This window comes from Chenopodium quinoa, unplaced genomic scaffold, assembly GCF_001683475.1.
Source record: "Chenopodium quinoa cultivar QQ74 unplaced genomic scaffold, ASM168347v1, whole genome shotgun sequence".
NCBI classification, from domain to species: domain Eukaryota; kingdom Viridiplantae; phylum Streptophyta; class Magnoliopsida; order Caryophyllales; family Amaranthaceae; genus Chenopodium; species Chenopodium quinoa.
The window spans coordinates 4157844-4170814 of NW_018744662.1; the positions used below are offsets into that span (position 1 = coordinate 4157844).

The window sequence follows — 12971 nt, forward strand, 5'->3', positions numbered from 1 at the left end:
CAAATTAACTTTGACTTGATAATAAATAATAATATCTCAATAACGGCACATGTTCCCAAATTATATAAAAGACATATTCGATTCTCAAAATTTCTCAACTCTTATACAATAATACTAGTACCCAAATCTTATTAATCTCAACCCAAGATAATACTAGTAACCCTAAAACCTCAAGAACAATACTCCCTACTTCAACAACATTAATTAGAACCCTAGAATAAAAACACAATCAATTAATATGACAATTAAACCATACTTCCTCCGTTTTCTTTTACTTGCAACACTTCTCTAAAAAGGAAATGCATGTCACAATACTTGCAACACACTATAAAAGGAAAGTTACTTTAGGGAAAAACTATACTATATCCCTTATTTAAAGCACATGACCCATTAAATAACACTCCTAACAACCACTCATCCTATTTTAAAGTTTATTATATCATGTAAACCCCACCTTTCTTAATTACTGTGTTAAAGTGTGTGTTGTATCTAAAAGAAAACGGAGGAAGTATAACACAACACAATGATCACACATATATAAATCGATCATACAAATAACAAAACATAAAATTTGCACACACTAGTACGATGTACAATCAATACAAACAATAACATATAATTAATAATACAATCAAATTAATCAAACATCTCCAAATTGATATAGTGTGATTATTTTTCGAGAGTAATAACCCATGGACTCAATTAAGAGTATTCTGATTTCACAAAATCCACAAACAGAATAATATCACTATACAAACTTTAAGTGGCTTATGGAATGCAAAATTCATCACATTGGAAGAAGGTGGGGAAGCAATAAAGGGTTGACTTTGATTTTAGAAAATCCAATTGATGATTTTCTTCATAAAACATCAAGAAAGCTCACGATTTTTTATTTTTTTTATGAAAATTGGATTAGCCGCAGAGTATATAACTGGTGTACATGGAGGCAAGGCGGAAAAAAAATTAGGGTATAAATAATATGTATAGTTTCGTAAACAAAGAGTTCTATCTAAACAAAATAGGGTTTTAAAATTTTCCGAACTCTAAAATGAAAAAAAAAATGAGATTAGGAAAGTTATTTAATAAATAAAAATAAACTATTTTTTATAAAATATATTATTTAAAATCATAAAATATTCGGGTATTACACCCCCAACTCAATTAGTTGATTCTTCTCCAATGTCTACCAAATTCTCACATTTTTTACTAAGTTGTATTTGAAGACGAACACCCCCCCCCCAAAGTGTAGACGCACAATTTTGCAATCAGGTATGATCAATTCTCTGTTAAAATTAGGGTTCTTGGCACATTATAATTGGGGAATTGTGGGATTACTGAATTAGGGTTATTCGCACAAATTAAATGGGGTATTTTGTCAATTAGGTTCTCGCTACTAATGAATTAGGGATTCTATGAAATTTCAGAACAAAAGTACAATTGTATATCAAAAGTTTTGAAGAACCCTAATTTCATAAAAAAAAACCCAATTTAATTGCGGCAAGAACCCTAATTGCATTAACCCCCAATTAAATTGTGTCAAGAACCTTAAATTTAGAAAATCCCCAATTAATTTGTGTGAGGAACCCTAATTCCTCCAAAAAAAACCCTCAAAATTATTTGTCAAGATACAAAAAGAATTGAGCTTACCTAATTGGGACTTAAGTGACTACACTTGGTTGGGTCAAATTCTTCAAATTAAAGCTTGTAAAAATTGGGAGAATTTGAGGTAAATGATTTCAATATTGTAGAAGAGTGTGAGAAGTTGTTTTATACAACAAAATCGAGGGAAAAAAAATGAAAATATGGGTCAAATTAGCCATTAGTAGCCATTATGTGGGCCCCAAGGCCGAAAAAGTGACCAAAAAGAAAGAAATGGTGGTGATTTAAATATTATTTTTTTAATATAAAGGGTGGTCAAATAAAATACAAAATTTAATAGGTGGTTATTTCAAAAAAGGTGAACTTATAATTTTTCCTTAAAAAAAAAACTTGTAGGCCCTTAGCCCAGCCACTAGTCCCCTTGCCCCAGCCACCCATTCCCTAGTCCCAGCCCCACTTTTCCTTCCAACCTCCTCATCGGTGTACCCTCCTTCGTGCTTTCATTGAGGACAATGAACCTTAAATATCTTTCTCTTTTCCACCAATGGCAACGACATCCACCTCCTTCGAACCCACCTTCGTCGTTGTTACTCTCATCGACAAGCTCAATAAGTGTCACACCCCTCTTATCATGGGCGTCGAAGAAGAACACTCTTTCACGCCCGAAATTGGGAAGAGGGAAGGGGAGGGGGCTAGAATCGCAATAGGAATGGGAAGGAGTAGGGACTAGAATTGGGACGGGGGAAGGGGAGAGGGTCAGGATTGGGACGGGGAAAGGGTTTTTCGAGGGTGGTTTGGTGGTTCAAGGGGAAGGGAGGAGGGTCGACATTTTAGGGCAGGGGTCGGGTTGGTGGGTATAGGCGGCTGTGGATGGAGGACGGTGGTTGGGTCGGTAGGGTGGTTTTTTTGAGTTGATGAGACAAAGGTCGGATTATTCTTCACAATTTTTTCTATTTTTTTTATCATATAAAATTAGAAAATTTATTGTTCATTTCTTACCAAAAACAAGCCTGACATACGAAAACTGGTGTACATCAAGAGGTATCTCAGTCATTTGAAGTAGGGGCGAGCATGGTACGGGTAACCGATAATCAATATCACTAAAAGTGATATTCATAATCGAATCGATAAGTTCGGATACCTGGACTTTTGGTACCCGGATTTTTGAATCGGTTATCGAGTACCCAATAAGATATCCAATAATGATAATTAAACTTAATAATGTAGTTAATATGATATTATTTAACACTGGTTAACAATGATACCACATGATTTTGACCAAATTATTAATAATATTACTAATCATTGGTATTATAAAGTGATTATGAAATAAAGTAATAGTTTAGATCTTGGAAAAATAAATTTAAGTTGGAAAAAAAACAAAAAATTGCTTATCAGATCGGATTCGGTAACCGATCAGATTTTTGGTTTTACGGGTAAATTTGGGGATAATTTTGTAATTATCAAATTGTTTTCCTCATTAAAGTTGCAAAATACGGAGTATAAGGTTATTAATGCCTTGATGGGGCAAGCTCAAAAAAAAATTAGGAGTAAATTGGTTAATTGAAATTGAAAAACTGGAAAATTGGATATAAAGGCCGACGGTCAATTAATTTTCGAAAGCTACGGCAGCGATTGAGGGTTGGATCGAAGAGAATGGAGGAATCTTCAACATCTGCTCTTAATTCCTCTAACATCGGATTTCAGGTGCCCTTCTTCCTCTTTAATGGGGTTTTTTTTTTGGGTTGATTTTTAATCCCTAACTCTTCTATTTGTAAATTACTCTCAGTTGTTGAAGAAACATGGTTGGAAGGAAGGAACTGGTCTTGGTGCTTCTCAACAGGTTCTTGTTTTTCTCTCAATTTATATCAAGTATGAATTTCGAGTATTAAAGAAAATTACTTTTATATATGCACAAAACCTTAACTTTACTGTTTAGATTGCCAAGTTGCTTTGGAATTATATTGGCATGTTGTTTTAATAATATTGGGATTAATTTTATCACTAGGCATTCATCGGATGCATTCATTGTCTGTTGCTAATTTTCAACTTGTTTCTTTTCCTCGACTTGGTTCATTTCCATTGTCTGTTGATTTTTCTTTGTTATCTGCTTGCTTCTTAACCACTACTATGAGTTATCATGTTGAATATTTTCCTTCTTCTTTTTCTTTCCTATCTGAATGTTCATACCCAAACATTAGTCACTTACTTGTGGTGGAGCCAAGTTTTATCTGAGGAATGGATCACCAGATATTTGAAATATTTGTTGAATTCATGGATTTTTTTGCTTTATAAACTTTTGAAGCCTTTTGTGTTTTTCCTTCTGAATCAACTCCTGTATGAATATGTTATTGAACATGATTTTGTATTTTTGTATCATACGAGTGTATGGTTGCATTTTGAGTGCCATATTGTACTGCCCCATCCAGGACTGTAGCTTACTTTTTCTCGTGTAAGTCATAAAGAAATATGGTAAAGTTTACAACTGGCATCTCTTATTAAATTTACGGGAAGAGGCTTATTTATATTGGTTTGACTTGTAAATATTTGTTTCATGTTGTGCATGTATCTGCTTGTAGGTTTGAAAATCAAAATATAATGTTGTCTTAATTGGTGATCCATGGTGTTAACAGGGGAGGTTGGAGCCTGTGAAAACATATGTTAAAAAGAACAAAAGAGGTTTAGGGGCTGAAAAGTGGAAAAAGAAGACCTTGCAATCATCCACAACAATCACCTCCAGAGAGAAGGAAAAAACTGTAAGTTTCACTTGTTACTTTCAACTAAATTTTTAGTTTAAAAAACTTTTATTTTTCGAATATGTAGAATCCAGGATGCAATCATGTCATTTTCAAAATCATAAGTGAAGAGGATATAGTTTCCTTTAGGAGATTATTGCTTAGTTTTCTTTATATATACAAACTTACAAAGTATAAGTAAGAGTGAATGTGGTTTCCTTTATGTGTTTTACTTTATTTTTACTTTTTTTTTTTTAAAAAAAAATTTCTTGTAGTGTATTACCCTTTTATAGCTTGATGATTTCTCATTAGCTATTCTTTTGGGGCTCTCAGTGAAGTTATTGCTTTTTAAGAAAACCAATTATTATCTTTACAATTGCATCACTGCTTTTGGATTGAAATTAAAAAATAAAGAGGATTTTGTTGGTTTTTCCCTCTAGCAGATGATTTGATGCATGAACTTTGTTACTATTTAGTTATAACAAGCTCAAGTATATTGTATATGTGAAGTTGTGCACTTTTACTCAAGCTCCACCTGCAATTTTCTTGCAATAATATTTACCTGCATTTCTACAACCTTTCTTTGCCACCAAGATTGTTATTTATTCCAAATCTAATGATTATGTGAACATATGAGGTCCTGAGTAGTGGTCAGTATCTGTGTTGCTTGTACTGGACATTGGACAAGGATTGGTTGTGGAGGTGCATTTTGTATTATCATTGCATATTCTGGTGTGTATACTTTTGAGTCAGATATGGATTGCCTCGAGTTGTATTACATGGTTCTATTATTTTATGTCAGATTGAATCATTCAGAATTTAACATTGCGTGGTGTAGTAAACTTTGCAACCCTCATTATCAAATCATATACTCCCTCCGTATTTTATTACTTGCTCCACTTTCCTTTTGTGGCTATAGTTTACTACTCGCTCCATTTCCTTTTTTTTTTGACACTTGTAACAATATTTTACTATTTTCATCCCCATTAGTGGTCCTCTCATATCATTAATTAATACTTCCTCCATTTCACCTTGTTAGTCTTCTTTGGAATCAATCACTTAAATTATGAAATAGAGGAATCCTAATAATTTGGAATTTGTTTACAGCTTGTGATCAATGTTTTGTCTTTTCCTGTTTTATTTGTTTTATTTATGGGAATTGGTGTAATTAAATCGCCTATAATAAATCTTGATTGGAAGAATTTGCCATGTCAGCAATCCACTAGTACATATATTAACCAAATAGAATTAATTGACTCTTTTAAACACCCAATTAGATTAATTATTCATAGATTATTAAAATTATTTACTCTTTAATAATGTTAGGAATATATTATATATATTTCAAATGCCTAAATAATATATGGAACTAACAAAGTAAAATGGAGGGAGTAGTTTTCAGATTCACTATCCTCCCTACTTATACTCTACTTTTGTTTTTTCAGATTTATTTATTCTTCAACCAACCCCGCTTTCATCATAAAATGATACTTTCTAATTTCTTCTATTCTTCCTAAAATTCCATGTCTCGAGAAATGGAGCGAGTAATAAAATATGGAGGAAGTATTTGTTAAGTAGCTGAATAAGCTATGCCCTCTTTGAAGTTGCACAGACTCCATGACATTTCTACTTTTGCGTTGCCTGTTTTTTAATAGGAGACGATCCTTGTTTTTCAGAGTGGGAAGTTTCTATTGAGTATTTGCATTGGGTTTTGCTCATTTTCATTTAATTATGCTGTTTGGAAATGCATGTAATCTGTGAAATACATTACTATGAAAATGTTGCCTTGAGTGGTGGGACGCATAAGGGGTGGTGGAGGACTGGTGGTGGTGCTGTGTAACTACTGAGTCTCGCTTAATATTGATAAACTAATACTTTGTAGTTTAATTATTGTTTATGGGCCTTAGTCATTACTCCTCAGATCATTGAGTCCTCTCTCTTGCTAATTTTGTTGCTATTTGTGACAGGAGAAAATGTCAAAAAAGGAGAAAGCACTCTCTAAAAGGGTGAGGAAAATGCTGGATGAAGAAAAGCGTCGGCAAGAAAATGAAGTTCGTCAAGCATTCTTCAGAGAGTTTTGGCCAGAGAATGTCTGACATTGGGTCACTAGGAAAACTAATTGCATGCCCTTATTTGTTTACGATACCGTGTACAGATCTTTCTCCCACTATTTTTTTGTTGTCATGTATAGCCGACTTTATTCTGTTGTATGGATACTCAACCTGAAGTTTTGGAAGCCAAATCGGAGAACCAAAACCATACTTACATTATGTTCAAGAATTGAAAGTGTTACAAAACATAATTTATTATACAAATTTTTGTATGTGGTTGGCCACATGGTGTGGCATGGGCTACTTATAGGGTGTTACTTGTATTCTGGTGTTACTTGTAGGGTGTTACCGGTTTTGGTCAGGGTGTTACTGGTATAGTGTATTTTGAGGTTACTTGTATGGTTGTACTGGTTTTGGTCAGGTGTTACTGGTTTGGTATGTGGCTCTGATGAGGGGTTACTTGTAGGGGTTACTCAGAAGTAACCCCTACAAGTAACCCTAAAATACAAGTAACACCTACAAATAACCTTTGACAAAAACCAGTAACACCATACAAGTAACCCCTGCCGCACCATGTGGCCTGCCACACTGAATAACCTCTGCTATTAAACCAGTTGCGCTCTTTAAACAAGACAAAGTGGCCCATGATCATCGGCACTTGAGCTGGCTTGTCAGTCTCAATGTCGAAAGGTATTTGAATGAGTGTGCTCACTAATAACTGAAGGCACATTTATGATGTGCACCTGCAACCCATTTTTTACATTATGATGCAGTTGAAGATGGAAAGGTTAAGGGCAAGGAGGTAGTAGCGATGATATATGGATCATTATTTGACATTTTATAGTGTTTTTGTCTTCCTGTTATTCTTTCGATTTAAACTTTTGTCAAAGAAAACCATAGAGGGTTCTTACGTTGTTTTCTTGAAAATGTGATCATTCTATTGAAAATATGAAAGTGTTATGAATTAGAATGTTCTACGTTTTTATTCAAAAAAAAAGAAAGAAAGAAAGAATATTCTATGTGTAACAGTAACCTCATCGTGTAAACTGTCAAGTAGAATTTTTAGCTGTATTGCCAAGACACAAGTTTTAGGAGAATTTCAAGACTATTAAGTAATCAGCTAATATTTATGTGTAATACCTGTACGTTCATGTTAGTTTGGAAGTTAGTTTGGGGGTATAGAGTCCAATGAAGCTTCACCATTTTCTATGGAGGGCCTGCAAAGGTAGCTTGGCTGTGATGGATCGATTGCATCATCGCCACATTGTCCAAAACAAGGTATGTGGTTATGCTCTAGAATCAATTTTGCATTCACTTTTTGAGTGTACATATGCAAAGCAGCAAAGGAGATTTGGTCATACGATCAGTTGGGCTTGTTAAATGATGCTCATACCTCTTCTTTTGGAGATAGACTGATGTGGTTAGGTAGAAAGTATCTAAGGAAGAACTTCGAACTTCTGCAGCACTTATGTGGGCAGCATGGTCTTGTAGAAAAAAGGTGATATTTGAGCATTGTGTTCCTGGTGCTATACAAATGGCTGCGGGTTTCGTCTGAGTTGTGCAGGATTATTGTGGATACAGTGAGCCTTGCAAGCTGGCAGCCCTCTGATGTTGGCTTTGTAAAGGTTGACACTGATGCACATGTGTGTGAGAGATTTTGTGTGGGGCTGGGTGCAGCAGTAAGGGATCATAGGGGAAATTGGTTGCTTGGGCAGTGAGGAAGAAAGGAGTAAGATGGGGTGCTGATCTAGCTGAAGCAGCAGCCGCAGCTTTTGGTGTGGAGGTTGCTCGGAATCTCGGTTACAGCCATGTTATTCTCGAATCTGATGCTCAGAATATGGTGAATGCAGTCTGAAAGAAATCGTGTGGAGTGAAGTCTCTCCTTTATACCTCTTTCCTTCTTTTTTTTTTTCCTCAAAAAAATGATACTAGTCTTTGTCTATCTAATTTTGTAGATTTCTCTTGTAATCACATTAGAAGAGTTGGTCATATAATTGCTAGATGGAATATTAATGTTGGTGAAGAGATGATTTGTACTAACTATTTTCCTCAAAGCCTTATTGCTTGAGGGGAAATTGATCATAACAAATGAAATTCTCTGCTTTCTTCCTAAATTTTTTTCTACTTATGTTCTAAAATATTTCCTAAGCTTATGTTATAAATTTGTTCTTATGTTCAAAATTATTTTTTCAGCTTATGTTCTAAATTTTTTCCTATATTCTAAATTATTTTTTCAACTTATGTCATAAATTATTTTTCCTATGTTCTTATATAGATTGATATTTTAAAATTTTTCCTATGTTAAAAAAATAGAAGATAGCAAAAATTTTTAACATAAGTTGAAAAAATGATTTATAGCACAGGAAAAAAATTTATAACATAAGCTGAAAAAAAAATTTAGAACATAAGCTGAAAAAAATAATTAGAACATAGGAACAAATTTAGACCATAATTTTTTTTTAAAAAAAAAAAAATAAATTGGAACATATGGAGTAAGAAATAATTTGGAACATAAGTAGAAAAAAAAATTTAGAAAATAGAAAAAACTTTAGAGCATAAGCTGAAAAAAATTTAGAACATAAGAAAAAGTTTAGAACATATGGGTTCTTACATAAGATAGAGTTCTTATATAAGGAGGGGTTCTTACCGAAACCCTCCCCTATATGTATGTGTGTGTGTGCGCGCGAGACTACAATACATGTATTGAGAATGGATATAAATTTTGAACATACATATGATAAAAATTGAGAATACATGATTCAAAATTTTAGGATGTATAAGCAAAATTGAAAATGTATGTGTGAGTAATAATTTAGAACATCTGATTTAAGATTATGAGAGTAAAAAATCAAAAAAACTATAATTTAGAACATACTCTTTCTGTTTTTAATTACTTGCTCCTCTCTATGCGCGGAGTTTTAAGAGAAATTGGAGAAGTAAGAAAATATGGAGGTAGTAGCCTAGTAGGGTTGGTGGAAGAATACAAAATTGTAAAAAGCAAAAGTAATTGAGAGAATTGGAGGAGAGAGAATTGAAATTAATAAAATATGATTTATGTTGGGTCCACTAGTTGAGAGAAATGAATTAATTATTGTAAAAAAATTTCAAATAAGGAAATGGAGCAAGTAATTAAAAACGGCTGGAAATGAAAAGTGGAGCAAGTAATTAAACACGGAGGGAGTAAATTTTGGAACATCTAATTTAAGATTCATCATATGTAAGTAAGAATTTAGAATACCTAATTTAAAATTTAGAACAATAAAATTCAGTACGTGTGAGTAAAAGCTTTGAACATACGAGTAAAGTTGTAGAATATTTGATTTAAATTCTAGAAAATATGATTAAAATTTTTATAACGCACGATCTTAAGCTGATTTAAAATTTAGAACATACAACTAAAAATTTGGAACTTACAGCATGATCTAACATTAGAAAGTGTTTTCACATAGAAATTATGATTCAAAATTTAGTACATATGAGTAAAATTAAGAAAATGTGCGTAAGTAGTAATTTTAAACATATGATTTCAGTTCTAAGCATGTAAGTAAAATTTAGAAAACTTGTCTGATTTAAGATTGAACATGTTAGTAAAAATTAGAACACATGATTCAAAATTTATAAATATGTTTAAATTTAGAACATAAGAGTTAAATTTATAACATACAATTTAAAATCTAGGACAACTTTTTAAGATTTATAACATGTGTGTAATAATTTTGAACATCTGATTTAACTCATTTTAGATTTAGAATATGTGAATAAAAATTTGGAACACCTGGTGTAAAATTTAGACCATATGAGTTTAAATTTATACTCCCTCCGTTTTTTTTTTAAGTATTTAAAAACGGAGGGAGAACATGGAGCTCACATAAAGGAGCTGTTTTGTGAGAGACTTGCAGTGATAGGACTTGTAAAATGGATCATTGGTTTGGTTCTAGCCAAATGATTTCGTGTTTGGGTCGTGTTTTTATGGGATGCTTGCGACCTAAGTGTTGGGAAATCCGGACATGACAATCTTCAAACATATTCCCGATACTAGAATACTTTTTTGAAAGACCAATACTATAATACTTGTTGTTCATCTTGAAAAAGTGCATCCATATCCAAATTATAGATTTTCTTGTTTTCTAGATCCCGTTAATATCTCATGCCCATTCGTAAGCATAGCCTAACATTTTGTTATTTATTTATCTATTTTCTGTTGAAGTGGCCTAAGATGATTATGGCATTGTAATAAAAATTAACGGTAATTTTTAGTTTATAGGTAGTGGTAATGGAAGAATGTAAATGTAATTTGGCAAGCATTATAACACATCTCATAAAAATCCATTTTCACCCAATGACACTCAATGGTAATGGATGGTCATGAAAATTTGTGAAGAAAAGTAATTTGGGGTGAACTATCATTACTTTATCATGTAAACAAACTTCAATTTCCGATATAGATTTTTGTGCAAATTCATATCTATTAGACCCTTTGTTTTAAAAAGCTCGCCTTGCTCTCAGGCTTTGGGAAATGGGCTTTAGCTAGGTGAGGCTCAATCACTTCGTGCGCCTCAAAGCGCCTTTGATAAGGCACGCCTTTGCGCCTCAAGGAAAATAACTAAGATTTAAGTTATAAATAGATGAATGATGGACAACTTATTTTCAAATTCAGACTACCTTAGCTTTTTACATATATCATTATTTAATTTATTATGAATCTTTTTAATTGCTTGGTATCAAGTATAATCAAAGTAAAAAATAATTTGAAATAAATATATAAATACATTCGCCTTGCATACAAAAGGCGCGCACCTTCGCCTTGCGCCTAAGCTACAAGGACTATTTGCGCCTTGCGCCTTTTAAAACTAAGATTAAACCATTACCACTTTCCAAACGGGGTCAGACACATATTTTATAATCATATAGGAGTGTTTAGCATTCAAAAATAAATAAATAAATATAGGACTGTTTAGTACATAAATTTGCAGTACCCGACACAGGTGCCTATAATATATTGAACTATATAGGTAACATTGATTGTGAATTTGTGAGCTTTGTAGGTCACTTTATAAAGCGCTCTGATGTATTTGTGTTTGTCCCTTTTGTGCATGCTAATTTTTAAGTTTAATTGTGTCTTTCAGGTAGATCACTTTTTAGGAATCAAGCGGAAAGCTGAACCTGGATCTAATGGCATGCCAAAGAAGTCTAGAACTTGATTCTTTTGTCCAATGATTGAAAAATTGTAATTTCTACTTTGGAGGTTTTCAAATTGGAAAGGCTTCACTTTAAATCCATCATCATAGGGCTAGTGAAGATTTTTGCTCATGTTTTGACTTGTGTTGTAGTTGTGTACTGTATATAAAAACGATAGCACGATCTAGTTTGGGTGATAATGTTACGATCTAGCTTTGGGTGATAAGGTTTTGGAATTTTGATGTTTAATAGCAAGGTTATTGGTTCTGAAGATGACTTATGCCTTCGATTTTTGTCTGATTTTTTATATATGTCTTGTGCAAATTATTTGTAATCAGTTGGCCAAATGATAATTTTGTCAAATATTTGGTATTGCTCTTTTTTTTTTCTTTTTTTTTTGCTATCTTCATATTATGTTATTAAGGCACGTTAAGATTGGAACTTCTTTGGCTGTATGAACTCCTGAGTTTGTTATGGCGCTTTAGATGTGTTTAATGTGTAGATATGCGGTTGAAACCCGAAAGTAGACTTGTTTTTTCTTTCTTTCCTTTACTTCTTGAGGTCAATGGTCAAAATTTTTGGCCAAGTAGTAGCTTAAGACTTGTAAAAGTGTAATAATAACACTGTTCATTACCCTAATTTTTAATTTTTATATATTTGGCTAATTGTACGTGTGACCCGCTAACATTGGGTATTCAGTTAGAGTTATATGGGTTCCTCGGTTGGTGCTATATGTGTTACTTATTAATAATGTAAGGGTTACTATGTCAGTGTTGTAAGGGTGAATATGTTATATAAGGGTAACTCTATAAGTATAACAAGGTCATGTTCTTTTCAGCTTATGGGTAGGGAAGATTTCAGTAGAGCAGGGCTAAACAGAGCAGATTTTAGTAGGGTAGAGCACAGTAGAGCAGAATAGCTCAAAAAAACAGGGCCTAAGGGGTTAATGTCAGTACAATAGGGGTTAACTTGTAAGTATTACAGGGATTACTCTTTTTTTTTTCTTAACATACGGTCCAGTGGAGAAAAGAAAAATACAACTAAAAAAGCAGTACTCCTTAATAGGAAACAACAACAACAACAACAACAACAACAACAACAACAACAACACTTGGGGGAATAGTCCCAAAAGGCAATTAAGAAAAAGGTTGGCAAAGATAGAAAAATGGGTGTTTATTGACACTTTGGTGGATCCTAAATGGTATGTTCGACTTGTTTTTCAAGGTTTGAGACTTGTTTTGACCCGAGAAATTTGAAAAATTGATATACTTGATATATGTTTTGTAACTTGATTATCTTCGTGTGACCTTATTAGGTTGAATCGACTACCAAATGCTTTCCCCCTAACCCAGTTTTAATGCCTTTTTTTTAGGGAGAAGAACACCACAATGACATCATGCATGAGGGA

The 12971-nt window shown here is 33.1% G+C and overlaps 1 protein-coding gene across 1 annotated transcript; it reads left to right on the forward strand.

Moving 5' to 3' along the window:
• Positions 1 to 3106: 3106 nt before the first annotated feature.
• On the forward strand, positions 3107 to 6657 carry LOC110702139 (G patch domain and ankyrin repeat-containing protein 1 homolog). The gene is made up of 4 exons (XM_021879805.1): positions 3107 to 3306; positions 3389 to 3442; positions 4233 to 4355; positions 6302 to 6657. Exons 1-4 carry the CDS (start codon positions 3256 to 3258, stop codon positions 6428 to 6430), a joined length of 357 nt encoding a protein of 118 aa, XP_021735497.1. The 5' UTR covers positions 3107 to 3255; the 3' UTR covers positions 6431 to 6657.
• The last annotated feature ends 6314 nt before the right edge of the window (positions 6658 to 12971 follow it).